The following is a 24,802-nucleotide window of genomic DNA, read 5'->3' as shown; positions in this document are numbered from 1 at the left end:
GTCAAGTTTTATACCTTTTCAGAATGAAGTTTAAATTTCTGTTCATTGCAACAGAATGTAAAAGAAAATACCTTTTATACTGCCAGCCTGCAGGCTTGCCAGCACGGTGCAGTGGAAGGGGAGTGTTGCTGACAGCAGTGTGAATCCAGGTTCTAAAGGCAAAATGACCTGAGTGGTGGTTACTAGAGAAGCTGCGATGACTGTGAGAAGAGACTATGCATAAGGGGAAAACAGACATTAGACAGCCAATATAGCTAAAAGTAGAGTGAAACTGAGAAACAAGTTAATAACAACAAGTGAGGCTAAAGCATCGCTGTCTTTGTTGCATAGTTGTTGTAGCCCATATGGGCTTTTATTGGGAACAGTCAGTAATCACACATACCATATGTGCAGCAGCATCTAAGCTTAGCAAGCTGGAACTTTGAACTACAAATTTCCTTGCAGTTAGTGGTGTTAGTATGAGCCAAAGTGATATTAATTTTAATTAGAGCTGAATGAAGAAAAAAAAAAAAAATTTCCATTTGTTCCACTAAACCCCCCAAATTTCCCTTTTGGCTCCATATGGAAAGCCTTACGTTAGCTTTCCAGTGAATTTCTGTTTGTAGAAAAAGAAAGCAGTGGAATTGCCCATGTGTACTGGCAGAAATATTCTCATTCCGCAGGTAGATGTGATTATTCTGAAAGCAGCTTGTCGATTGGGTGGTTTGTAAACTGGAGAAGAGAATCAGCAACAAAAAACATGCACAAGGGACCACTTGCACAATGCCAATTCAGAAAAGCAAACCTTTAAAGTGACATGAAGAATTCATGAGCTATTCGTCATTTGAAGTATTTTTATTTAAACCACCTGGTGGGTGATCTGTAATAATAATAAAACACTGCTAAAACCAGGTGTCTATTCAGATCATTGCAAACAGGTAACAGGGTTGCATTCCAGTAGTGCCTTCCAGGTTTTGAAGTATCTATGAAGAAGTGAGCTCTTAAAATTAAACCCTTATCTGGACCAAAATGAAATACAGGGGCTACAGCATATACCTGGGCTATACAGGTATATGCTGCAATGTAGTCTGCGGTCCTTCGGCCTCACTAGGATGTAGCAAGAATGTTTCATGGCTCTTTCCTGACCTGCATGTGCACTTTTTTTTCACGTAGAAACCAGGGTACAAAGGGAAGGAGGGGAGGGGATCGGGGCTTGCCCTGGCAGGAGTTGGGCACAGCTACAGCATGTCCCCGGAGCTAGGGAGCTCCTCCGGGCAGCCCCAGCCTCGGCATGGGCACCTCTTCACTGACCCACATTCCTTCCGACACAAGAAGTAAGATCATGTCGGAGCAACGCATTTTGATAATCCATTATGCTTCCTTGTTATGTCCACGCTGAATCCTGCAGATAACACATTTTTCATTCAAGCTTATCTTCCAAAAAGGTAGCCAGACTGGATTTGAAGAGAATGACGGATAGATAAGTCACCATTCCCCATTCTTTCTTCACATTAGATTTTAAAGTGCTCCTGAATAGAGATTTTAAGATTTTGGAAAGGGGTGAGTTTGAAGGTATTTATTTCCATTTTCTGTTGCCTGTCTAAAAGGCTGTGAGAAATGGTTTTGTTTTGAGAGGGAGATATTGAAACCTAAGTTGAAGCACTTAATTTAAGCGGTATGAAAATATATAAAGCCTTTCTATATAGGCTATATATGGAATTTGGCCACTGCCTTTAGGAAGACTGAAAACGCCTAAAATGAAAGCACCAGTATATACATAAAGTAGGTCAAATTCTTCCCTCTCCTGCAAATTTAAGAGCCTTTTCTTCTTTGATAAAATCTACCCAGCTAATTAGCTTTGCCTCTTCACATAGCACTAACTCTTACATTAGGCAGTGACTTGACAACACTGGTTTTAAAAAAAGTGCGTGTGTGTCTGTGTGTGGAATTTTCTGACATAACTGCAGTGAGTCAGATGCCGAGGAGGAAGATACTGTTTTGAGAACAAACATTTGTTTGAAGCACACCTGCACCCGAACGATTTCTTTCATTGCTGAGGTGGTATACTGACAGGAAGGAGCTTATTCTGACTATTAAAAAATAGGAAAAAATTATGATGAATCTTTTCCTTTTTCTACGTAACGTATCAAAAAATAATTTACAATATCATTAGTATGTGTGTGGAGCAAATTGAAACTAGCAAGACACGCTTGTTATCCTGCTGACTGGTTTAGAAACAGGATCCAGTTTTTCTTTATTAGCTCTTCCTCAGTATAGTCTCCTGAGTCAGAAACTCTCTCTCAGATGTGAGAACATAGCATCTGATATAGAAAGGCCTTGATCCTGCCGGGGGTTGTGGAAAACTGTCAGGGAAGAAGTAAGCCTTGCCGAGCATAGCTCAGAGAAGCAGCAGAGTTGCTTTGAATTTTTGTGGTTTATTCCTGTTCAGGCATGCCCCTCATCTCATATCCCCGTAACACTAGGCTGTGCAATGTGAAAGCTGTTTTTTTTCAAGATGAGTCAGCACCCCTGCAATCTCACTCTGTCAGTTGATTGATCAATGTTACAACTGGAAGGATGACGCTCCAAGACGCTGGAACCAAGCAACTGGGCATTGCTTGCTGCAAGTGCTCTCCACAGCTGTGGTCCAGACAGTGGTACCTGGAGCTAACTAGCTCCTTGATCCCCTTCTCGCTAATTCCATCTGTTCTCAGGTCTTCGGCAAATGTTCTAATCTTTTTAGCTTTCAGACACCAGTGATAAAAGATCATTGCAAGAACGGATTCATTTATCCAAGGCTGTTTAAAGAGCTGAAAAGGATGCACTTCAAAGGCAGGAAAATGGGACGCAGTGCAGGTGAACAGGGTAGGACATGCAGTCAGACTAAATTAGCCCTTCTTCTACATGCAAACAAAGAAACCGGTTTCTGTCTGCCTTTTCAAATGTTTTGCTATAATAGCAAGGGGGAATATAAAACGGGATAGATCTCAGTTGAAATGGAAAGTTTAGAGCTGAGCTAAGAGAAAGGCCAGATCCACTGGGGAGGGGAGGAGGCGGACGGGGATGCATGGCTGGAATGTGTAACTCCTCTGCTTGGCAAAACCATCTTATAGAGACAGGGGGTTACCAATGCTGAGACTGCGTGCTTCTGTGGTAGATATCTAACCTACCATATGCTTTGAATGCAATGAAAAATATTTTAGTTGCAAATGCAAGCATTGTTGCAAAAAATGTGGAGGTCGGCACAGAATCCCAGTCTGCCGCAAGGACAAAATAAAAATGCAGTATGTTAGGAAGCAGGAGCAGTCATCGGGACTTCCTCTGCCATAGGGAAGCCTGGAACAGAACTGCCTCAATTTTGTTTAGAGATGTTACCGATCTTGCTATGAGATTAGACGGACAAGATGGCAGTTTATGCAATGGGATTATCAGTGGGGCTTGAGACCTGATATAAAACACAACGAAACCTGAGGTCCTTTTCCATCAGAGGAAATACTGATGTCCTTTTAATATCCTAAATCAATATATCAGGGAAAAGTCAGGTAGCAGTAAAATTAAAATATTATTTTACATTTTTTTGACAAACAACACCTGGACCTACAACTGTCTGTCTTTTCTTATCTCCACCCAAGTTTAAATACTGGAGGAGAATGCAGGATCATTTGGCCCCTCTGTGACAACACTGATCTTCTTGTTTGGTTTTCCTTTTTTGTTATAGTCTTGTACGTTGTTGGAGAATAGGGGTTTGGCATAGCATTGATATTTTTCTTATTTCTGGTTCATCCCCAGGACTTTAATTTGTTCATTTTCGGCAACCTTCTTTATTGGCTTATCTGTATTACGATCAGTGTGTGAAAGGTTTAGGACAAAAACGGACCGAGTGTTGTGAAAGAAACATCTACACCCTTTGTAGGAAAAAATGGAGTGTATGCCTATTATGAGAAACAGAAGAATAGTTGGGAGTCTCGCTGCCTGTAGGGATAGAAAGAATACCGCGAAAGTTAACCTGTTCAAGAATTGAACTGGATAAATTTCATTATACAGTCCAAATATATAAAGAAAAGGTAGGTATAAAGACAGTCAGAGTGCTACAAAACTTAGGTTATGAATGCTGTAGGTTGTGTAAGACACTTAAATGTTGCATGTTAGATGGTATTTTCAAATGATGTTCTGCATTCATCTGATAGGTGCCCACTGGAAAGGTATTTTGCCAAGATGATCAAAGGAGGAACTATGAGTATTTGAGAATCCAGTTATTTTATGCTCTATCTGCCGACCCAGCTTGGTATTGTAAATAGATCTCAGGTCTTTTGCAGGGAAAGTATCTTCACAGAAAATTACATGTAAACTTGCATCTTCATAATATGTAAACGGCTAGCAGATGTGCCATGTCAATGGTCTTCTAAGACTCGGGAGTCTATGATAGGGTCAAGTTCCTCTCCTAATTTTTGATTCACCTGACCTTTCTCAGAATCTGGTGGCTAAGAGGTCTGTGTCTTAACTACAAGTTCACGTGCTGGAAAAACCTGTTATTTGTTGTGAACCTGCCCCCTGCTACCTTCATCTGAGGTTCCCTACCTCTTGTGCCGGAAGAAAGAGGGAGCAACTATCACACTATTTATGATTTTACAGACTGTTTTATCTTCCCTCAGACACCTTTCTTCCAGCCTGAGGGTCCAGTCTATTTCACTACTCCACAGATGGAAACTATTCCATATGTTTGATCTTGTTTCTTTGAGCCTTTTCCAAGTCTATCTCGGGGGGAGGTGGGCGGAGGTATGGGATGGACAGACGGAAGAAAGAGGATTGACCAAAGCTGTAGCATTCAAAATGTGACTGTAAGGGGTTACAGTATGTAATGATGGTCTCCGCTTTGTTCTTTATTCCTTTTCTAATAATTCTCAATTACTATTCTGTTTGTTGTCCTAAGCATTGAGCTGATATTTTTATTTATCTATAATAATTCCAAAATCCTACTCCCAAGTTTAGTGATTAGTCTAGAGCCATCATTTCCTATATAAATTTGTGAATCATGGCTGCATTTTTATTTACTGATTTTTGTCTGCCATCTTATTGCCTTAGCACTCAGCCTTATAAGGTCTTCTGCTGTGCCATGAGGAGAACCCTGCAAATACCTCCTCCCTTCCCTTGCTCCTGCCATGTGTAGGCAGCTCAGAGTAGCTGGGGCACAGCCCCTATCTTGGGATAAAGCTATGGGCGACCACTTACATCCTTCAGGCTCTACGTTTCCCTGCCTGATATTTCCTGGTCAAGTACAAATGCTTTGTACCTTTATCTTGACTAGGCAGTTGTCACAAATAATTGTAGGCAAAATAAAATGTTCCAACCAAAACTTGCCCTGCATAAATTAACAGGGGAAAAAAGTGAGAGGATCTTTATAGCCCTATTGCCATGCACCGTTACAGCACTCAGAACCACAGCTTCGTTTAGAGCTCGACAGTGCAATCTACAAACCAGTAAAACTGTTTTGCTGTGATTTTACATAAATTACTGCAGCTCACTTCTCACTTAGGACGTTTTAATGATCTTTTGATTGCTATTTCTGCTTGAAACAACAGCTACCTCCCCTAGTCTCCAAAACTGAACTTGTTAAAGGATTTTACGTAGTTTGGTGACAGTAACCAGAGCCATAAAGGAAGAATAATTAAATGATTTTTTTTTTTTTAAAGATAAAACTCATTGTTTACCACCCACCACCATTGTATCAGAATCATTGACATTTAGGACAGAAAGCATATCTGGGTATACAAAGCATTTCCTATTAAGTTGTCTACGTTGAAATGAACTTCCTGATTAGGTTATTCCATTCCCTCTCTTTTTATGGCTCCCCAGTCTGTAGTATTTTTATGAATAGTTCATGCTGTGGTGTACTTATCAATATGCTTCCGCAACCTACACGGCATAATTAGTTGCATTTTTATCTCGAAGGTTCAATTAAAAAGCAATCTAGTAGGAGGTAGGATTCCCAATTACTGAGTGTGGGAAAGACACCTATTCTGTTCCCACCGTCTTTCATCTCAGACATAATTCAATCTTTTTTTTCCCAAATAAAATGTAGCTTTTCATCCCTGTGGAGGAAGGAGAGAGGTCACAGAGACCTGTGAAGACCATATATAATGATGTCTATTTTTACCTCCACTTTTCTTTAAAGATACAATTAAATTTGTAGTAAACCCAAGTTGTAGACACTGTACACTCTGTCTTGTAGACAAGACAGAAAAAGAAATTATTTTCATTGCTGTTTATTGTAATTGAAAAATATTAATTTTTCGATTTCAGGTTCATTAATCAAGCCTTTACAAGTACTTTAGAAGTAAAATGAAATTAATTTACATTGTATTTCTTACAAGTATTTCACTTTGGAAACTTGTAAATAGGTACCACTGCTCTTTTAGAAAATGTCAGAACATTTTGACAGATGTAAATCTGTAATTTAATATTCATAACATAAAGGCACTTAAAACTCCAGATATAATTTCCAAGAACAGTAATTGTGAACAGTGTGAGGGGTTTATTAGTAGTCTGCTTTTCTTCTAGTGAAGTATTCACAACAGTTATTGTAAAATTGAGCGTGCAAAGTTAGAATATTTTCCATTAATGCTTGTAAATGAATTGTGCTAAAGAAAGAAAAGAAAAGAAGTAATGACAGTAGCATTTAGTGGAGAAACTTGGCCAACCTCTCCACTGGGGCAGTGCTAGAGGACTTGGTCTTGTGTACATGGGAAACTCCCCACGTTAGAAAGTATTTCATAGCTGCCAAGTCTTTGCTTTTCATACTAGGAGGCAGCTTGAAGAAGACATTGAAGCCATAAATGAACTAGCACATTGAGCAATAATTTCATGTTCAGTCCTACCAAGTAGGACTGCATGCCTCTTGAGAGATGCAGCGTTCCTATCTCCCACACAAAGTCAGTTTTGGCCCAGCACTTGGGTCACAACAACCCCATGCAGCGCTACAGGCTTGGGGAAGAGTGGCTGGAAAGCTGCCTGGCGGAAAAGAACCTGGGGGTGTTGGTCGACAGCCGGCTGACTATGAGCCGGCAGTGTGCCCAGGCGGCCAAGAAGGCCAATGGCATCCTGGCTTGTATCAGAAATAGCGTGGGCAGCAGGAGTAGGGAAGTGATCATGCCCCTGTACTCGGCACTGGTGAGGCCCCACCTCGAATACTGTGTTCAGTTTTGGGACCCTCACTACAAGAAGGACGTTGAGGTGCTGGAGCGTGTCCAGAGAAGGGCAACGAGGCTGGTGAGGGGTCTGGAGAACAAGTCCTGTGAGGAGTGGCTGAGGGAACTGGGGTTGTTTAGCCTGGAGAAAAGGAGGCTCTCTACAACTCCCTGAAAGGAGGTTGTAGCAAGGTGGGTGTCGGTCTCTTCTCCCAAGTAACAAGCGATAGGACGAGAGGAAATGGCCTCAAGTTGCACCAGGGGAGGTTTAGGTTGGATATTAGGAAAAATGTCTTCACTGTAAGGGTTGTCAAGCATTGGAACAGGCTGCCCAGGGAAGTGGTTGAGTCACTATCCCTGGAGGTATTTAAAAGACGTGTAGACAAGAATAAAAATATGCATGTATCTACAGCTTTTCACAAAAATATTTTTATTAAATATTAGTCTGTCTCCATATGATTGTTATTTTCATGAAAGAAAGTCTTGGACCACCCAGCTTTTTTCTCTGTTAAACATGGGTTTGAGTGTGTATAGAGTAGTTCCTGGGCCTCTTTCCAAATCATATAAACTTTTTCCTTAAAAGATCTGAAAATGGGCATAATTTAAGATCACAAGGTATTTTCCCCATTAAAATGTTCCCAAGATTAGATCACAGTTTGGCAAAATAAACAGAATTTAATTCTTTGGCTCTTTTTATAAGGAATTCATAACAGACAGATTTCAGATTGGGGCACGGTTCACTGGCGAGAGTGATAGACTTCAAGCGTGGCTCTTTTGCTGTTTTGAGACTGCACACAGTGTCAATAGAGATTTTGTGGGATTTGAAATTACTTCAATGGGGTTTTTATACTCTCCTCTTAAAGTGAGACGATAAAATAAGGCAAGAAGGTTCATGGACAAGATGCTTCTAACATCCCACCTCACCTCCTGACTTTGCTTTTGGAATCATTGTCCTTGTGTTGTTATCTGCCCTTTGTCTCCTTACCCAGCCATCCTCTCTGAAGTGCAGGTGCTGATTCTGCAGTGAGGTCAGCATCATCCCTCCTCTTACTTTGCACTATAGGTTGCATCGCAGGAGCCCTAAAAGTTTGCATGCAAAAGTCAGTTCTTGGCATACTCTTCTCTTAACTATATTTCTATATCTACATTTTATTATGTTTACATTTGTTTACACAAATTCACATATACATTTTATGTATTTTTATATACATTTGTGTGCTCAACTAGCAACGTGGTTTTGTTACTTTTTCAAGCTGCATATGTGGCACTTTCAAACTGCAGATCAAATACCAGCCTGAATACTGTGACAGCTTCACAGACATGCTGTCTTGCTTTATATTTCTAGAGGTATATGGCTTAGATACAGTTACGGAACTATGGCAGTGCAATATATCATATTACTATTAACTATCCCCTCATTATAGAAATATTAAGAAAAGCTGTAAGACAAGAACCATAACTGGAAGTATCTAAACAGAAGCATAGTAAGTATAAAGAAAGGGTTGGAAATTTCTATCGCAGTAGGCATGTCATAACAAAGTCTTTTGGGGACATAAACTGTTGTCTAGGATCAAAAACTTCAGAAATTTAAAGTCCATGATTGCCATCACTGCACAACTGTAGAAACAGCCTGGCAGTGTAGATGATTAGAACTTTGCATACAACTTATTCCTTCCGCATCCGTGTACAGTTCACCATCAAAAACAATGCATCCAAAACCAACGGTCTGTACACCAAATAACAAACGTCTCAGCTGATGGAAAGAGAGGGACATTCAGACGCTTTCAGAAAGCTAGGCCTTTGGCATAACAAAAATGAAGATTTAAGCTCTGGCTAAAGTCCACGCTATTTATTCCTACTCCTCTCCACAGTGAGAAAATAGCCTTAAATGCTTAATCCAAACAAGAGCTGTGGTCACTTAGTCAAAGAGGACTACACCCATGTAACAATGAAACAAAGCAACAGCATCTCCTTTTGTGAGATCCACACCCATCAGCATGAGTTTGCTATTTGCATATTTTCTAATGTCTTTGCATTTGTATCTGTGAATAAGGTAATAAAAATAAACATTAGAATGCGTGACACAAAATACCAGTCTAAAGTATCACAATAAAATGAAAGCTGGCAAGACATAACGCTAGAGAACATGAGTCACGTAAGGCCTGCAGGGGAACAAAAGGGAGGAGATCTGTCTTTGTTGGTTTTCATGTACGCTAATGTTCTAACGAAGTCCCAAGCATAATAAGGGACCTGCTTTTGGCTAGCTCTGCAGGACCCAATGGTATTGCAGATGCACTGTGAAGAGTTTCAAGCCAAGAAATTGTGGCAGTGATTTGTGAGTGTGCTGCAGCAGCACTCCAATATGGACCGGTGTGATTACAGCAGGGTCACTTTGTCATCTGTAAAATATTTCAAGTTTTATTTATAAAGGCAAGCAGCTCAGACAAAGCAGGACCTAGCTTTCTGAGAGATACTTTTTAAAATTCTTCCCTTCTAGGGTGGAGAAAAAACCTGCCCATTCTAGAAAGTTATCTGCAGCTTTTGGATTTTGATGTCTCTATTCAACCTTTCAAACACCATCTCCTCAAAACAGCATAAAAAAACCCTGCTGCAGCTAGTATCAAAAGGTAACATGCTTTGCTAAAAAATATATTCTGATTTTTTTTTTGTATTTTGAAATGAAATGCAAAAAGCCTCCATGCAGTACAGGAAAAAAAAGGCTATATTCTATTGTGCTGATGAAAAGATACATGTTTTTCTGGTTTGCTTTATGGATTACTTACTTCTGATACAACACATTCAACTTTGGTCCTTAAAGGTGATCTCTGCTTTCCCTTCTCACCCTCCTCAAACCAACAGGCCTTTTCGAATTATATAAAACCTTGTTTGCAAAAATAATTTCCTTGGGTGGGTTCTGAGCCTTACCTGAGATGCGCTGGTGAAGAATGGAGAAAAATGCACTCACAATGGAGCTTCGTCAAAAATACTGATGGGAAGCCAGAAGCTGGTTTGTGAAGTCATTGAATGGCAATGACTGAAAGGGGCATGACTAGATATCCAGTTTTTTTAAAAGGATTTTACCTACCATTCTGAATGACCTATAAACCGGGAGAAATTGTTTAATCCATCACTGACGGATGGTGACTATCGTAAGTGCGCAGTCATTGGATTTGTCTGTAACAGTTCATGGAAATCTGAGAAAATGTAAGGCCTTGTCAAGAAAAAAGGAGAGAGTAGGAGTTCAGAGCGCTGAAGGTCAGTTTACAACAGCTTGCTGTCTAGGAAAGTGGGAATATTTTTCTTTAGTAACCCTGCAAACAAGGGCATTTGAGTAATCATTCATTAATATAATATAACTATTAGTTAAAGTTTAACAAGTCAGCCTACGTATGCTGCTATGCTGTGTGACATTTCATAGCAACAGCGCTTGAAATATTTACTTACTTATTGTTTCCTTACCATTAATAATGGTAAGGAAATTAATAAATACCCAAGATCCCGTTTGCATTTCCCTCTGTTAAACAAACCACACTCATTTGTAGATTTAAATGGGCCACATTTTCTGTCGTGAACTACCAGAGATTTCAACTATTTTTATGTGGAGCAGCTTACCCTGATGTCAGAGTGAAATTTATGTAGTTAGGGATTTGCTTCTAGTTTCTTCAGTGAAAGTTTCATATGATTTATTTCATAAGCTCGTTGCTTTCTGTCTCATAATCCGAAAGGTTGCATCAGAGAATAGTTGATAAGAAGCTGGGTTTGCTCACCAAGGGGTATGCTCTTTGCAGAGCATATGCCTGAGCAGGTACTGGAATGTGGGATCACGTTTCTAAATACAGATATTCAAGTATTAGGTGTCAAAATAGAAGTGGCCTAATTTACAGTGTCGTAAAGGTTTGCGGCTTCATTGAGGTGAGCAGTTAAATCTTGACATCACTGAGCTTTCTAGTGAAAGGCTCAAGCTCTCAACTGCTAAGTTGAAGAGGAAACTATGGTTGGTATAAATCAAATTGATTACAGATGCAATGAAGGTAACAAGTCCACTGTAGAGGCACACATCCCTCTTCTATCCTCCATGGCAAAGAGGAGACAGCAGAACATGAATACAACCTCATCAGACGCAACAACATCTCCTTAGTGTGAGGCTATGGCACCATCTACAGGTGAGAGCGCTGTCCAAACCACTTGTCCCAATTTCCCCTTCTCTCGAATAGGAATTTGAAAAAAACATGAAAGCATTGCTGTAGTTTTGGTCCCACGTTTGCCAGCTATGCTTTTTGTCATTCAGCTGAGGATGTTCAGTGCAGCGTAAGTAGCTGAATCAGGCTGCTCTCCTTAGTATTGCTCTCCCTGGGCTCCTTACCCTGGGCTGATGAGACTTGCACTGCTCTGGATGCTGTCCCAGGCTTGCTTCGCCCCCATCTCCTTAGGTCGGGTCCTTGGCTCCAGCCTGAAATCCAGCTATGCTAGACATAAATCCTGACTGTGTTTCTATAATTTCAAAAGCTCCTACAGGTCCAAGGCAATAGTCCTTTCATATTTTCTAAGAGTTGCTCTCACCACAGATTTTATCACAAGCCGCCCCAACTATGTGATCCAGTAAGCATAGTGATGAAATCCCTGAGGCTTTCAGGTTATGGCTCTGGTTCCTTCCTCCTTCCTTTTCTTCACTGCTTTTTATAGTATATGTTGGGAGTATTACCCAGAAAGACACTTGTGCTGCAAATACTCAAAGAGCTTTTGGATATGTTGTATCAGCAACCTCTGTTTTCTCTGGATGGGTTTTCCTTGTGTTTGTGCTATTTCCTCTTCAAAGCTTTGGCTCCATGTGTCATGTAAATGTCACCGTAACCTGGGACTGGCAGGACACAGTTGCTCTCATTTGATGCGTGTAGGGCATGGAGGATGTTTGTGTACCTGCACTGCCCCCGTGCAGGTGCTGCAGCTGGTTGTGAATGTCCCTGGGGATGGAGACACCAGCTCCTCTGCAACAGCTGGCCCGAGCAAGCTCCACAACATCAGTACAATAAAGCTCAGTGCGGGACCCCACAGAAGAGGAAGATGACATTTATTTCCAAATCTCGTGAGCTGATTTATCCCCCCTGGTTACCCATGTGCCGCCCACTCCTGCCGCAACCCCACACTCACTGTCTCTGGCAGGAGCCCCTTTCATGGCTGGGCCATGGGTGATGGCACTGGTTGGGGGGATACTGGCTGCAGCACCCCACCACCCTGGTTCCTTCTGCTGTGACAGACCTACGAAGGTAGGTTCCACCACAGTTCCTTCTGCTGTGACAGACCTACGAAGGGACCACGCTGGCCCTCTCTAGTTTTGCCACGCTGCTATGCTTCGCAGGAGCTCTGTGAAGGAAACGCAACACTGCTGCCTGTCGGCACCGGAGATAACCAACCAACGACTCCACAGTGGGATTCCCAAACCTTTCCCAAATGTGAAATGATGTTGACCAACATTTAGGCTATTGGTATAGCCTAATCTAGCATTCAGGCTTATTACATGCAGTCAGGGACAGATACTCTTTAATGTCCCAAGTGAGTGGTAGGGGATGTCAAAAGGCAAAGTGGCTTCTGTGTTTGCATGGCTTCTGAGTGCCTCTTCAAGATGCTGCTGTGTCTCGTCTCTTGAGACATACATTTTTTGGTCAAAGTCACATTGATTTGATATAAAAAAACACGTAAGGGACCAACTCAAATAGCAGTGTAAAATGGTAGAGGTGTTAGCAGATCTGGCAGGTATAAGGAATAATGTTCCTCTTATAATCTTTTTCTCTTGCACAACATTCATGTGAAGTATCAGCAAAGGTGATGTGAAGGTGTAAAAAGTAGGGCCAGCTCTGTGCCTTGTCCCACCTCTGCAACCTCTTGGGCCTACAGTTCTGCGTGGCAACTCCCGCTCCCCAGTCCCTTGCTCCATAACCACCCCGCTCTGCAGCACAGCTGGACATGATGTGTCCTCCTCACACCGCCCCTGCTGCCCGAGAGGCGAGGTCGTCTCTCTTCCCGCTTTACAGGACCCTGGCCACGTTTGAGATCCTTTCCTCAACAGTGGCTGTGACCAGCTGCCCGCCTACACTTCAGGTGCGCTGTGTGGCCCACGAGTCCTCGCTTGGGTCTATTTGGTCCTTCAGGCTGGACCTGCTGTTTTGGGGGCAGGACCGCTGCACTTGGAAGCCACCAGGGAGGGAGAGAAAATGGCCTGTTCCTCCTGGTGAAGCTCCCCAGGGCATTCAGGCGAGGGGCTGAAAGACAAGCTCTTTCTGAAAGGCTTTTTCTCCATCGCAGGCCTCTGGCGTGGTGAGATGTCTCTCTCACACCAGGAGAGTTGGGGAGAGGGACACATCACAGCCCGAGAGTGTCTTCTGGACATGGCCGCACAAGCTGCCAGAGGCAGCAGTTAGATCCAGGGGCCACAGCCCTGCAAGCTGGTTATTTCCGTTCTGCGGCGCTCACAACAGGGATAACGCTGGCCTTGGTATCTTTTAAGTGGTGTGGAGCAGCAGAGAGGGAAGGTGCTTAAGCCCTGCAGTGTTGTCAAACGCGGCTACCGTCCTGCTCTCCCACAAAACCGTGGCAGGTCTGAGCCTGAGGCAAAACCTCCGGCCCGGCCGCCCCGGCAGCTGTCTCCGCTCCGCAGTGGCCTATGTTTCTGCCCGGGATCAGCGAGGTGTACGGGAGCGGGGAGCTCCCACCACCGCCAGGCGCCGGCCTCCCCGCCGCCGCCGGGTGCCTCCGCTCGTCACCGCGGCGCGGGCAGAGGCTGCCGCACGGGCCGGAAGAGCTGAGGGGACTTAAGGACACCGCCTTTGCTTTTTTTTTTTTTAAAGTTATTTTTCCCCTCCGGCACTCTTTGGGAGCTTTGAAGCGAGGCGGAGAAGGCACCCGGTTTCAAAGCAGTCCCTGCTGGGGGTGCGGGCTTGCTTTCCAGGCTTCACTGTTAATCTTTAGGCTTTCACAGAACCGCCATCTCGTCAGTACCCCTTCCCGCAGACAGACCATGGCCTGGACAACAAAGCGTCGTCCTTCCCCTCCCCGGGCAAACGCCTCCGGGCGCTTCAGGTTCACTGGCGAAGGACGGTAAAAGACGAAGAGGAGCTGCGGGGAGCCAGACCGGGCGGCCATAACGCGTCCACTCCCGCTCCCCCGCCCCCGCGCATGCGCGGCAGCGGCACCCCCGGCGAGATGGCGGAGGAGGAGTGAGTGTGGCGGAGCGGCGGGTCGGATATCTGCCGCCATCCGCGGGGACTGCGCGGTCGCGGGGCTGGGGTTGGCGGCGGGGGAGTCCCGGGGGGTCGGGGCGCGGTGCTGCTGGATGTGACCGGCTTCTCCCGCCCTGCAGGCCGAGGCGGCGGATCCCGCTGGTGCCGGAGAACTTGCTGAAGAAGAGGAAGGCCTACCAGGCCATCAAGGCCACCCAGGCCAAGCAGGCGCTCCTCAACAAACGGAAGGTAGGGGCTGGCCGCGGGGGGATCCCCGGGACGGCGGTCCCCGGCCCGGGGGTGCAGCCGGGAGGTGACGGGGCGGAGGAGTTGGCGTCGTCCGGTAGTCTGCGGCTGGCGGCCGGCTGGGAGAGCCTGGTTGTAAGGCGGTGAAGCCCGGGGTGGATCTGCAGTGCTGTTGCAGCTGTCCGTACTTGTGTTTCGGAGGAGGGAATCGTAATTCCGTGCAACCGTACGAATGATCTGAGTGATCAGCTTCCTCCGCGAGGGGGGATGCCGGAGCGCTGCGGGTGGGCAAAGGAGGGAGTCGGCTAGTTGCTGAGACTCTGTATTGATACTGTGATGATCCCCTGGGTTATGTCTGAGGGGAGGCTCGAGTTTATCTCTTCAGTTGCCGAGCATCTTCCCCATGTGTCTCTGAGCCCTGTAAAGAGGACAAAACTTTGTGGCTTGTTATACTGAAACGTCAATTTGTTGAAGACTGTGAGTTGTTGCTCTTAGCTCAGTGATTACCAGGGCGTGTGTGTGAATAGCCGCACGTGGTAAAATGTAATGCTGCTGAGTCGTTTGTGCTACCGTGGGACTACACTGTCTGAAACCAGTTCACCTTTGCATTGTAAACCTTCGTGGAGACGGTGTGCTTTTCTGAGAGCACGTTTAGAGTTAGCTATCTATCATTAGCTAGATAAATCTGTAGAGCATAGACAGGTCATCGTGAAGCCTTTTCAGCGTGTAGGGTGGCACGTGTTGCTAATGCAGAGCCTCCCTGTGCACAATGTGTGGTTTCCAGGCTGGCAGAGCACAGCGAACCTTTCTATTTCAGAATTTCAGACCCGTTCTGCTGTATCTCAGCTAATGTGACAGGTGCCTGTCTTGGAATTGGCTTAAAGCTTTCCCAGTGAATCTCTTTCTCTGGAGTTGGTGGGATTATGTGCAAAACTCCTGTCATTTTTATTAGATGCTGTGTTTATGTTTTTAAATACATCAATGGCTTGCTGTATTTCTAAGGTGGAAGTGGACACATAAGCAATAATGTTAAATAGCCACTTCCTAAGATTCTCATTAGAAAAATGACCCTAGTGATGAGATTTTGATTAGGTCTACCTGCTTTGAAAATTCAGACCAATTTCATGGGTGATTTATAAGGTGAAAGAGAACAGAAAACATATAACATTAGATTCTTTAATTTAAAATGGTCTAATAATTTAGCCAGTAGTGTATCTAGAATATTATGGGGTAATTGCCATGCATATTCAGCTCCTATTCATATGAGAAAGCATTACGATGTAGGTGGATGGACTTGTTCCTGAGCTAAGGATAGGCATTTAAACATCTTTTTAATTTTAAAAAAGCTTTACATTTTCCCATAATTCTGAAAAATTGGGGTTTTTTTTCCAAGTGAGCTGGATGTTCTGTGTTTAAATTAGTAACACTTAATAGCTGTTTGACTGCTTGGAATTGTTTTGCGTGTGTGCCTTTATAGAAAAGGACTTCAAAGCCAGTTATTTTCTGTTGGATGGTAATTTTGAGTCACACTAGGGTATTGCAGTAGCATGTGTTTTACCCAGATACATATGTTGTTTCTGGCTTTCCCAGTGATTGGCTGAGCTGTGTATGTAGTTGTGAAGATCTGTCTGTTTGCGGCTGCAAATGCTTCCATTTGATTTCTCCTATGCCTAGAAGTATCCTGGGTCTTGCTCTGTTTTTCCTAACTTATTTTTTTTCTGGGGAAGACCTCTTTGTTTGCTGCTCATAAATTATAGCTACCTGCTTGTAAATTCATATGTTGTCCCTCAGTTCTGTCTGCCTTGGGCTTAGATTATCAAATTTATTTTCTTGCTACCTCCAAAACTGAAAGAGTGTAATCCATCAGGTCCTGAATTTTATTTGGCCTTTGAGATGCAAACCTCTAAGGCTGTTGGGAAGGGTGATAATTTCTTATCCTTTTGTCTTTAGCACCAGAAGGGGAAACAAATCCAGTTTAAACGCCTTGAGGCTTTTGTTCGAGATTCATGGCGCAAACAGCGAGATGACATCAGGCTGAGGCGCATGGAGCAGAGACCTGGACAGACGGCTGTACCTCAGGAGCACAAACTAGCCTTTGTTGTGCGGATTGTAGAGTAAGAAACACTTGTTACTCCTTACCTTTATTATTGCTACTATTTGTAGCTGTCATATCATTCCTAAGCAAAGGAAGGGTGATCAACCCAGACATGTCTCCTTGCAGGTAATCTGGGACCTTTTGTTGCCTTATTAGAGAAATGTGGTTACTAATAGTATTTTTTTTTTTCTGATTCAGTATTAACGGAGTGAGTAGGAGGGTAAAAAGAGTGATTGAGTTGCTGCGGCTGAGAAAAAATTTCACTGGAACATTTGTTAAACTGACTCCTTTATCGCTGAAGATGCTGCGGATTGTGGAACCTTACGTGGCGTGGGGGTAAGTACCAGTCCCGTCACTTGATACTAGTTTGTATGTAAATATCGTAGCTTTTTGCTTCTCCGTCTGGTATCACAATCCATTTTGACCAGTAATGGTCAAAACTTTGTCAACTTTATATCTAAACCGTGTTATTGTCCCTTTTCTCATCGTTGTAAACACAACTTGGTTACTTTCCTACCTCTATAGAAAGAAGTAGGATGGGACTTCCCACTGTATCATGTCTCTCCGTTACAGAATCTGATTTTTGTTTTTGCACAGACACCCTAACCTGAAATCTGTACGAGAGCTCATCCTGAAACGGGGCCAAGCCAAGATCAAGAAAAAGAGGGTGCCTCTGACAGACAATATGCTGATAGAGGAACATTTAGGTGAGGAAGAGGATGAGAAAATGAAGTGAATCAAGGGAAGAGGCGGATGTTGAGAGTTTGCAAGCTGACCTAAGAGGGAGGCAAGGGAGAAAAATCTTGCAAGATTTGTATATGGAGGACTGGCAATTCTGGAGTAGCGTGAGGAAAGATGGTACAATTGGGCATCTCGTGTATATGTCGTTTGTGGGGGGCTTTTTGTTGTTTTGTTGGGGGTTTTTAATATTTTTTTTTTTTATTATTATTAATTATCCTTGCAGGGGTCTGTGGTATTATTTGCCTGGAAGACCTTATTCATGAAATCTACTCAGCTGGGAAGTATTTCAAAAAAGTCACAAACTTCCTCTGGCCATTCCATCTGTCAGTGGCTCGCCATGCTTCACGTAACAAAGTGGGTTTCCTCAAGGAAATGGGTAAGCCTGGCTGCAGAGGTGAAGCAATCAACCAGCTTATACGTCAGCTGAACTAGTCAGGTGAGGAATGTCTGTTGTGTAACTTCTAAATTTTATCCTTTGTCTGGTTTCCTAAGAATAACTATACTGCCATCGGAGATGAGGGGGGCTCCTTTGTTTTTGATTCTTCACTGTACAGAAGTGACCCTCAAGGTAGGGGAAACTATTGAAGAGCGTGGGTCCCATTAGGTATCAGTAAATCCTATTGGACACCTCCGTAAAGGCTTGACTTCTGGGAGATTGCGTTAATTGACTTTTTTTTTCTTTCTTTCCTGTTCTTCAGGGTCTTTGTGAAAACTTCAGGATTTATAACCTGTTCCTTTTCGCATGTAGTTTTCATGGACATCTCTATGCAATGATACACTATCTCTCTCGACTGTTGGTGCCTCTATAAAAAAGGAAAAAATACACAGATGATGGTGAAGATGGACTTCGGGCTGGTCCTTAAAGAAGAAGATAAATTGTATTTGGTATAAGGAAGTGACTTGAACTTCCCGGAGCAATCTCACTTCTGCATCTCTGTTAAAACAAGGGGGTTTTTTTATATTCGTTACTGCTGGCTCTGTACCAGTCACCTGATCTCATCTTGGGTATAAAGCAGTGGTTGGCAGTTCCTGATTTAAATTTCTGTTACAGTTGACTTGCACTCACTGCTTTGATCCAGTCCTCCCCAGGGGCAGTGCTTGAAGCTGCACTCCCTGAAGTGCACCTCCTTCTAGGTATAAAGGGGTAGTGCAGTCACCTGTTTAAGAATGTTGCTGACAGGCAGAAGAAAACACTAGGTATTCCTCTGTTACCACAGCACAAGCCCTAGCAGTGAATAATGTAACATTTCTTGAAGTACCTAGATTGTATTTATTTTGAAAAGCCGTGATTTTGTGCTACTGATTTAGAACAGGCTGCCTTTTCAATTCTGCTAGATTGGGACTGCTGGAGAGAACTATTTCCTGGCAGGAAAGCCCAGAAACTTGTAGTACAGTGGTGGAGTATGTGTAATCAATGTTTTTTAAATAAACTTTTGAAGTTACACTGTTAAAACAGGAGGAGTTGTATACAACACTAGAAGAGTGAGAAAAGTTAAATATTCTGCCTGAAGTGAATTTGGCGAAGGAACTGAACAGAACCATGGAAGAGCCTGAAAGTTCTATTAACACTTAAAAGAGTTTTAAATCCCTAATTTCTTCCAGTACAAAAATGTGTGAAGAATGCAGGAGTCCTATGCTATTTAACAAATGTGGAAGGCGCTGTGCTTAATCATTAGGTCACTGTGACTATTTATACTGTTATTTGAAGACTTAAGTGAGGGCAATCAATCAATCCGTGAATGGATTTCATATTGACCCCGCTTGTTTTGAGACTCAGAGGAAACAGCTGAAGTAACAATATAAGTACGATGCCTTTAGGTTATGACAGTTATTCATAAAACCATCTAAAATACCAAGTACTACAGACTCTGAGTTAGAGAACACTATACAGTTTCAAGCTTTATTCTGTAAAACAAGAATACAAACATAGAAAATGCTTGACAGACACTAGAGACATACACAGGCTTAGAACACCACCATGCCCAGAACTAGAGTCCAGCAGTCGTTAATATACAAGGCTTCATATATTTAAGATTTTCTTGATAAACAGCTGCTTTCATTTTAAAAGAGGTACAAGTAACTTCAGAATTGTTCTGTTGATTCAGTTTAGGATTGTTTCTGGTAATAAAACAGCCCAGGCTTTTAACATAAAGAACTGGCATGTCAGGAGACTTTTTTAGCGCCAGAGAGAACTTAAGCCCGCTAATAGAACGCAGTTTATAATAATCTTAAAATACTAAATTACAGGATCTGAACACAATTCTAGCAATTAATCCTAGATTTAGGCAGTTTTTCTAGTGAATGCAGTAGTTTTAACACACCATTAGTTAGGCTCATACAGTTAAGACTTTAACTACCATCATGAATACTTATTTAGACCTCTTAAAAACCAATACCAGCTTAGTCTAGTGTTCCACCACATTATCACAGACAAATGTTGCCTTTTTTCTGTATACTTCAGCAAGAGCAACAGTAGTGATGTGTTCATGACTTAGCTGCACTATGAACAGAAACTATACAAGGTGACAGGATATATACAAAACCCCCATGGCTTAGGGAAAGGAATCCTTCTTGTAAGCCACCATACTATTTACTTTGTGGATTGTAGTAGTGAAGGAACGAAGACGAACCTCTTCCGAATTGGCTACGAATTGTGGTCCTGACTCTTCCCACTTTTCTGGCACTGCCAAATCTTTATCTGTGTATATCAGCAAGTCAAAGGCACCTGTAGGCAAGTGGAAACGAATTAGCAGTAATGCACGCATAAGAAGATGGCATGTTTGAAGTTAAAGTGCATCTTCTAGAACTTGAGATGTGTACCAAGGTTCTCAGAAATTACACTGATACTAGTTATGTGAAAAGAAATAGTTAAAACATGAAAACAAAGTCCTGGTTATATTCACGTGTAGCCTGTTTAGTTTTCTCACACAAGTGATGTGAATTTTTTTTTAAAAAATGTTAAAATACCGTGGAGCTGAGCTCTATGTAACATTTCATATGAATTCAATGGTTATTTATACAAGCCTGTCCACAGCTACAGTCACAAAATAATTTATTATTTATGAAAACTTAGCATTCCGCAGAGGATACATACTAGTTTCATCAAATTAGTTAGGTGACCCCGAGTTCTGTCCTGATCTCAGTCTAACAAAATGCCATCTCAGAAATGTGATGGTATATGACATGTAATAATTAAAAAGCCTCAGAAAATTGGCAGAAAATATTTTCTAAAGTGGCAAAGTTGTTGAGGTTTTCCAAAAAAAGTGTTTGATTTCTTCAGTGAAGTTAAGAATACTCACAGGCAGTTTCCAAGAGTGGCAGAAAAGTTACTGTGGCAGTTATTTGTCTGATAACAGATCGAATTTCATCCTGAATAGCTTTCTGAGATTTTTCTCGTGGTGCACTGGAAAAATAGTAAAACTGTTAAGAAAGCAAGCCTCTACTATACTGACAGTTTTCTTTAAATACGGTTCTTCCTATTAAGCTCTCTTGGTCTGTTTGCTATTGGATTTTTTATAGTAGTGACACTCTTAAGCCTTAGGTAGATAGGCTTAGAAAAGTTTGTGAAGCTTCACAGTATTTGTAAGTAATGTTACATTTATTCTCAGTCTGGAATGGATGAGAACATTTTGGCATAACAACAGGAAAGCAGTAGTTCTTTAGGGCACGTACCGGATACAGGATTTTACATACTTTGTTGAAGATTAAAAATCAAGTTTTGATCTGATGCTTTTAAAAAAAAAAAAGTCAACACCTGAGGATTATGTATGCTTCAATCATATAATGACTGGTTTACTGACAGACAGAAAGAATAGCAGTAAGAAAGGTAGTAGGTTTGGTAAGGTTTGAAGGAACATCTTCCATGCTCATACTGAGAAAAGGCTATCTCGGCTGCTCTGAGGAACCAGAACAGTGCTGATGCACATAGCATTTATCTTGTGCCTGCACAGCTACTAGGTATAGGGAAGAGCGGGCGCAGAGGAACACTGTTACCCACCTCTCATCCTTTGCAGTTTTGTCACACTCTATGTCAAACTGCCACCGCTCCAGAACCTCATTGTTTTCGATACTCGAGATGACCACCACCAGGCGCTGGACAATGCACTTGTACAGCCACTCTGAAAGAAGCCACAGCGGTTGCTTGCAGTGCGGGAAAAAGAAGAAGCATCAGCAGAGACAGAGCGAGGAGCGCACAGCAGCCTCCCGCCAGCGGCACTAGCTTGGCACTTTGAAGAAGCCCCCTCAGCCCCCCGGCCCGGCTCCCCCCGCTCCCCGCCACCTTTCATCTGCTCCACCACGTTGTTGAGGTAGTTCTTCAGCTCGGGGTCGGTGGTGACGAGGAGCGTGAGCCCGTACTTCTGGACGCGGGTGAAGGTCTCGGGGGGGTAGATGCCCCGCTGGTAGAGGATGCTGTTGATTCCATAGGCTGCAACGCGCGGAAGAGAGAGGAGGGGTGTGTGCGTGAGGCGGACGGCCCCCCCCCGCCGGCGGCCATGTCGCCCCGCAGGAGGCCTACCAGCCGCCCGTCCTCACTCCCACCCCGGTCCCCGAGGCGGTCCCCCCCCCCGGCAGCCCCTTACAGAAAAACTCGGCGACGATCTCGGCACTGCCCCGCAGGGTGATGCCCTGCTGGTCCCGGCCGAGCTGCTTGGCCATGGGGGCTGCGCGGCCGCCGCTTCCCCGCCGCCCGGTTCAAATCGAGCCCCGCCCCGCCGCAACGCCCCTTCCCGGCTCGTCAGCCCGCCGCCGCGCACGCGCGCTAGCGAGGCCGCGCCTCCCCCCTCTCCGCTTGCGCGGACCGCTGAGGCGCTGTCGGTCTTGGTGCGCATGCGCGCGGCGCGGCGGGCGGCCGTTGGCGGGAGGGGCGCGAGGCGGTTCGGTAGCCCCTGCGGCTGAGGGGAGGGCGCGGCACGGCACGGCACGGCACGGCACCCCGCCCCGCCGGCCCCGGCGTGTCTTCTCGTGAGGGGCTGCGTGCCGTCGTCGATGGAAAGGGCTGTTGGGTGGAGGTTCGGCAGCTACCCGTTAGAAAGAAAAGGGCTTTCCGCGTTCAGCTCCCCACCGGCTCTAGGTGCCGTTGCGCGGGGCCGAGCTGTCACCCGTGGCGGGGCTGAGGGAAGCACAGGCTGGGGGTGGAGTGAGTCCTCGCCATGGAAATGCGGTTGGAAGTTCGGTTTCAGAGTTTGTTTAGATGCATTCGTCCGTATGAAGGCGCTTTTTGAACTTAGAAATGATACTTTCCAGGTACGCATGAAATGAAGCAAGTACCTCGTTTATGGGTGATTTTTGGTAGCGTTCACTATGTCAGTTAGCTATCTAAAATAAAAACGGTCTATTCTGCAAGCACTGTCAAAAGGCAGGCAGGGAGAACCTGGGAGAGCGGGATGAAACAGACACTTTTTCTTTAAATCCGTAGGATAGCGGGTAACACAAAAAGAAAGGGGTTAAGAGGCATTTAAAAAGGCAGGGAACCCACGAGCTCAGCGCTCTGGACATAGCCACCCCTGCTGTCAGGCTGCCACCGTGAAGGGCAATCGCTAGTTGGTCAGAGCACTTCAATCTTGTTATTACAGAGACACCAAGGAAGACACGCAACTAGTGGTGACTGTCAAACGGAGGAAACTCTGGCAGAGGTTAGCAGGTAAGCGAGACCGAGGGAAACAGCAAATTAATGTTAAGTGATGAAATATTTAAATAGTATCATGAAGAGGGGAAGCCATAGTCTGCTGGGATAGTAACTAGGTGGCCAGCTAGTCAGCTGATAATCAGTAGGCAAGTAAGTTCAAAGTGAAAAGTGAATGGATTTGTTGGGCATGGAAGAGCTGCAAATGAAATCCTTCCCTGAATATGATTTTTCTGAGGTGTCTGGAATGAATAGGCGTTATCATCTAAAACATATCTGTATTAGATCCCCATATTGACCTTGAAAGAAACTGATCAGAACAGCCTTAAAATGAATGACATTTGAAACAGAATTATTTTAAACCTAGGATAAAAAACATATGGTCATTACACAGTGCAGTAGGCCAGCTGCTAAAAGAGTGAATCGATGGCGTGATTGCTTATTTTGTCGTAATAAAATACTTTTTCTCAAAAGGTAAGACTTTCTGTTGGTTCCGATTTTTGTTCTGAGAGGAAGTATGGTTTGCTTCAAGGTTCATGCTGCTGTGATTAAAACAAATAGCACAGTCCTAAAATCATGTGCTGAAGTTCTGAAAGGGTCTGAATAATTTAGTTATTGATGTAGAGAACATTATTCTGGGTCTTGATCACTAGTGATTGTGTTATACATTGGTCTTCTGAATAAAATATTTTCTGAGTAAGAGTGGTGTATTTCAAAGCCTATGGTAATGGAAGCATTTTTCATCCGAAGCCCAGCTTTTAGAAGCTAGATAGCTGTGAATATCAGCTGTTTTGCTTCAAACCTTATGTTTATTCATCTATCCCCAAATGGTCTCAGCCCCCCTTTTTTTTCTTCCCACTTGGCTTTTCACCCATTTTGCTTCCTCTGAGGTTTTTGGAGAGCTGCTTATTTTTGTGATATATAAATATAAGAGCTTGAAAGCCCTGTTGTGTGAGGCCAGGCAAGAATAGTAGAGCTTATGATTAATATTTACACATTTCTCCTCCAGCTGTTTTACTGTTAAAACCAAATGGAAGAAAAAAATCCAAATGCTTCTTGGTTTACCAAATTCATTTCACTGTATTTCAGTGTAGATGGCTTGAAGATCTGTTGACGGTATGACCGGGCAGATATGCTTATCAACAACAGACTTAATTGCATCTTCTTTATTTCTCCCAAGATTCATCTGGGAGGTATTGAGAGGTGGTGGTGATCCCCAGTACCTCTGTTAAAACTCTAAGCTTCCTTCAGTGAACCTGGCACATGGTATTTCACAGAGTTTTGGATCACTTCTCTATCCCCAGTTCCGTATTGCAGTTAACACTGTTTTCTGCCCTGATGTGCTCCCCCCCCCACCCCCGCACACACCCCCAAAAAAACCCATTGCATTTTGGAATTTTAATTTTTCTCTCTCTTTAGGGAAATACATTTCTCTTTTAAAATGTGTCACTACTTTTCTTTACATTTCTTATATATGCTGTAATGTAATCTAATGGTAAGAGCTGCATATTTTCAATACTGAATTTCTTTTGTGATACAAAGCTCCTAATATGTCCCTTTGTCTTTTAACACATTATTTTTCCGTGGCCAATTCATTAGTTTTGAAAAGTTTAGTCTTTTAAGTCCATGAAGTAGTGTCTTTCTTAACCTTTGCATTTCTTCTACTAGAATGTTCTTTGTCTTCACCTCTTTTTCTTCTCATGTCATCAAGATGTTCCTC

At 43.5% G+C, this 24,802-nt stretch overlaps 2 protein-coding genes across 3 annotated transcripts; one reads left to right on the top strand and one right to left on the bottom strand.

Moving 5' to 3' along the window:
- The first annotated feature begins 9,699 nt into the window (after positions 1 to 9,699).
- RPL7L1 (ribosomal protein L7 like 1) lies at positions 9,700 to 18,912 on the top strand. 2 transcript variants are annotated; one of them, XM_076337288.1, is made up of 8 exons: positions 9,700 to 9,790; positions 14,137 to 14,374; positions 14,518 to 14,626; positions 16,574 to 16,737; positions 16,917 to 17,054; positions 17,316 to 17,425; positions 17,683 to 17,895; positions 18,208 to 18,912. In XM_076337288.1, exons 1-7 carry the CDS (start codon positions 9,715 to 9,717, stop codon positions 17,889 to 17,891), a joined length of 1,044 nt encoding a protein of 347 aa, XP_076193403.1. In that variant the 5' UTR covers positions 9,700 to 9,714; the 3' UTR covers positions 17,892 to 17,895; positions 18,208 to 18,912. The 2 variants fall into 2 exon arrangements, with proteins under 2 accessions (XP_076193403.1, XP_076193402.1); XM_076337287.1 differs by having other exon boundaries at positions 18,158 to 18,912.
- Positions 18,913 to 19,345: 433 nt separating this feature from the next.
- Positions 19,346 to 22,127, bottom strand: MAD2L1 (mitotic arrest deficient 2 like 1). The gene is made up of 5 exons (XM_076337290.1): positions 22,040 to 22,127; positions 21,739 to 21,885; positions 21,457 to 21,577; positions 20,759 to 20,862; positions 19,346 to 20,184 (listed from the first exon to the last, which is right to left on the bottom strand). The coding sequence occupies exons 1-5, from the start codon at positions 22,113 to 22,115 to the stop codon at positions 20,012 to 20,014; spliced, it is 621 nt and encodes a 206-aa protein (XP_076193405.1). The 5' UTR covers positions 22,116 to 22,127; the 3' UTR covers positions 19,346 to 20,011.
- Positions 22,128 to 24,802: the final 2,675 nt, after the last annotated feature.

This window comes from Aptenodytes patagonicus, chromosome 4, assembly GCF_965638725.1.
Source record: "Aptenodytes patagonicus chromosome 4, bAptPat1.pri.cur, whole genome shotgun sequence".
NCBI classification, from domain to species: Eukaryota; Metazoa; Chordata; class Aves; order Sphenisciformes; family Spheniscidae; genus Aptenodytes; species Aptenodytes patagonicus.
Note: the sequence above shows the minus strand (reverse complement) of the source record. Positions and strands in the feature narration are given on the sequence as shown.

Coding starts and splice junctions, on each gene's coding strand:
- RPL7L1 (XM_076337288.1), top strand. CDS start 9,715: ATGTCTCTATTCAACCTTTCAAACACCATCTCCTCAAAACAGCATAAA. Junction 9,791..14,136: donor GCTGCAGCTAGTATCAAAAG/GTAACATGCTTT, acceptor AGGCTTTCACAG/AACCGCCATCTCGTCAGTAC. Junction 16,738..16,916: donor TTTGTTGTGCGGATTGTAGA/GTAAGAAACACT, acceptor TTTCTGATTCAG/TATTAACGGAGTGAGTAGGA.
- MAD2L1 (XM_076337290.1), bottom strand. CDS start 22,115: ATGGCCAAGCAGCTCGGCCGGGACCAGCAGGGCATCACCCTGCGGGGC. Junction 21,886..22,039: donor GATCGTCGCCGAGTTTTTCT/GTAAGGGGCTGC, acceptor CGCGCGTTGCAG/CCTATGGAATCAACAGCATC. Junction 21,578..21,738: donor CGTGGTGGAGCAGATGAAAG/GTGGCGGGGAGC, acceptor GGCTTCTTTCAG/AGTGGCTGTACAAGTGCATT.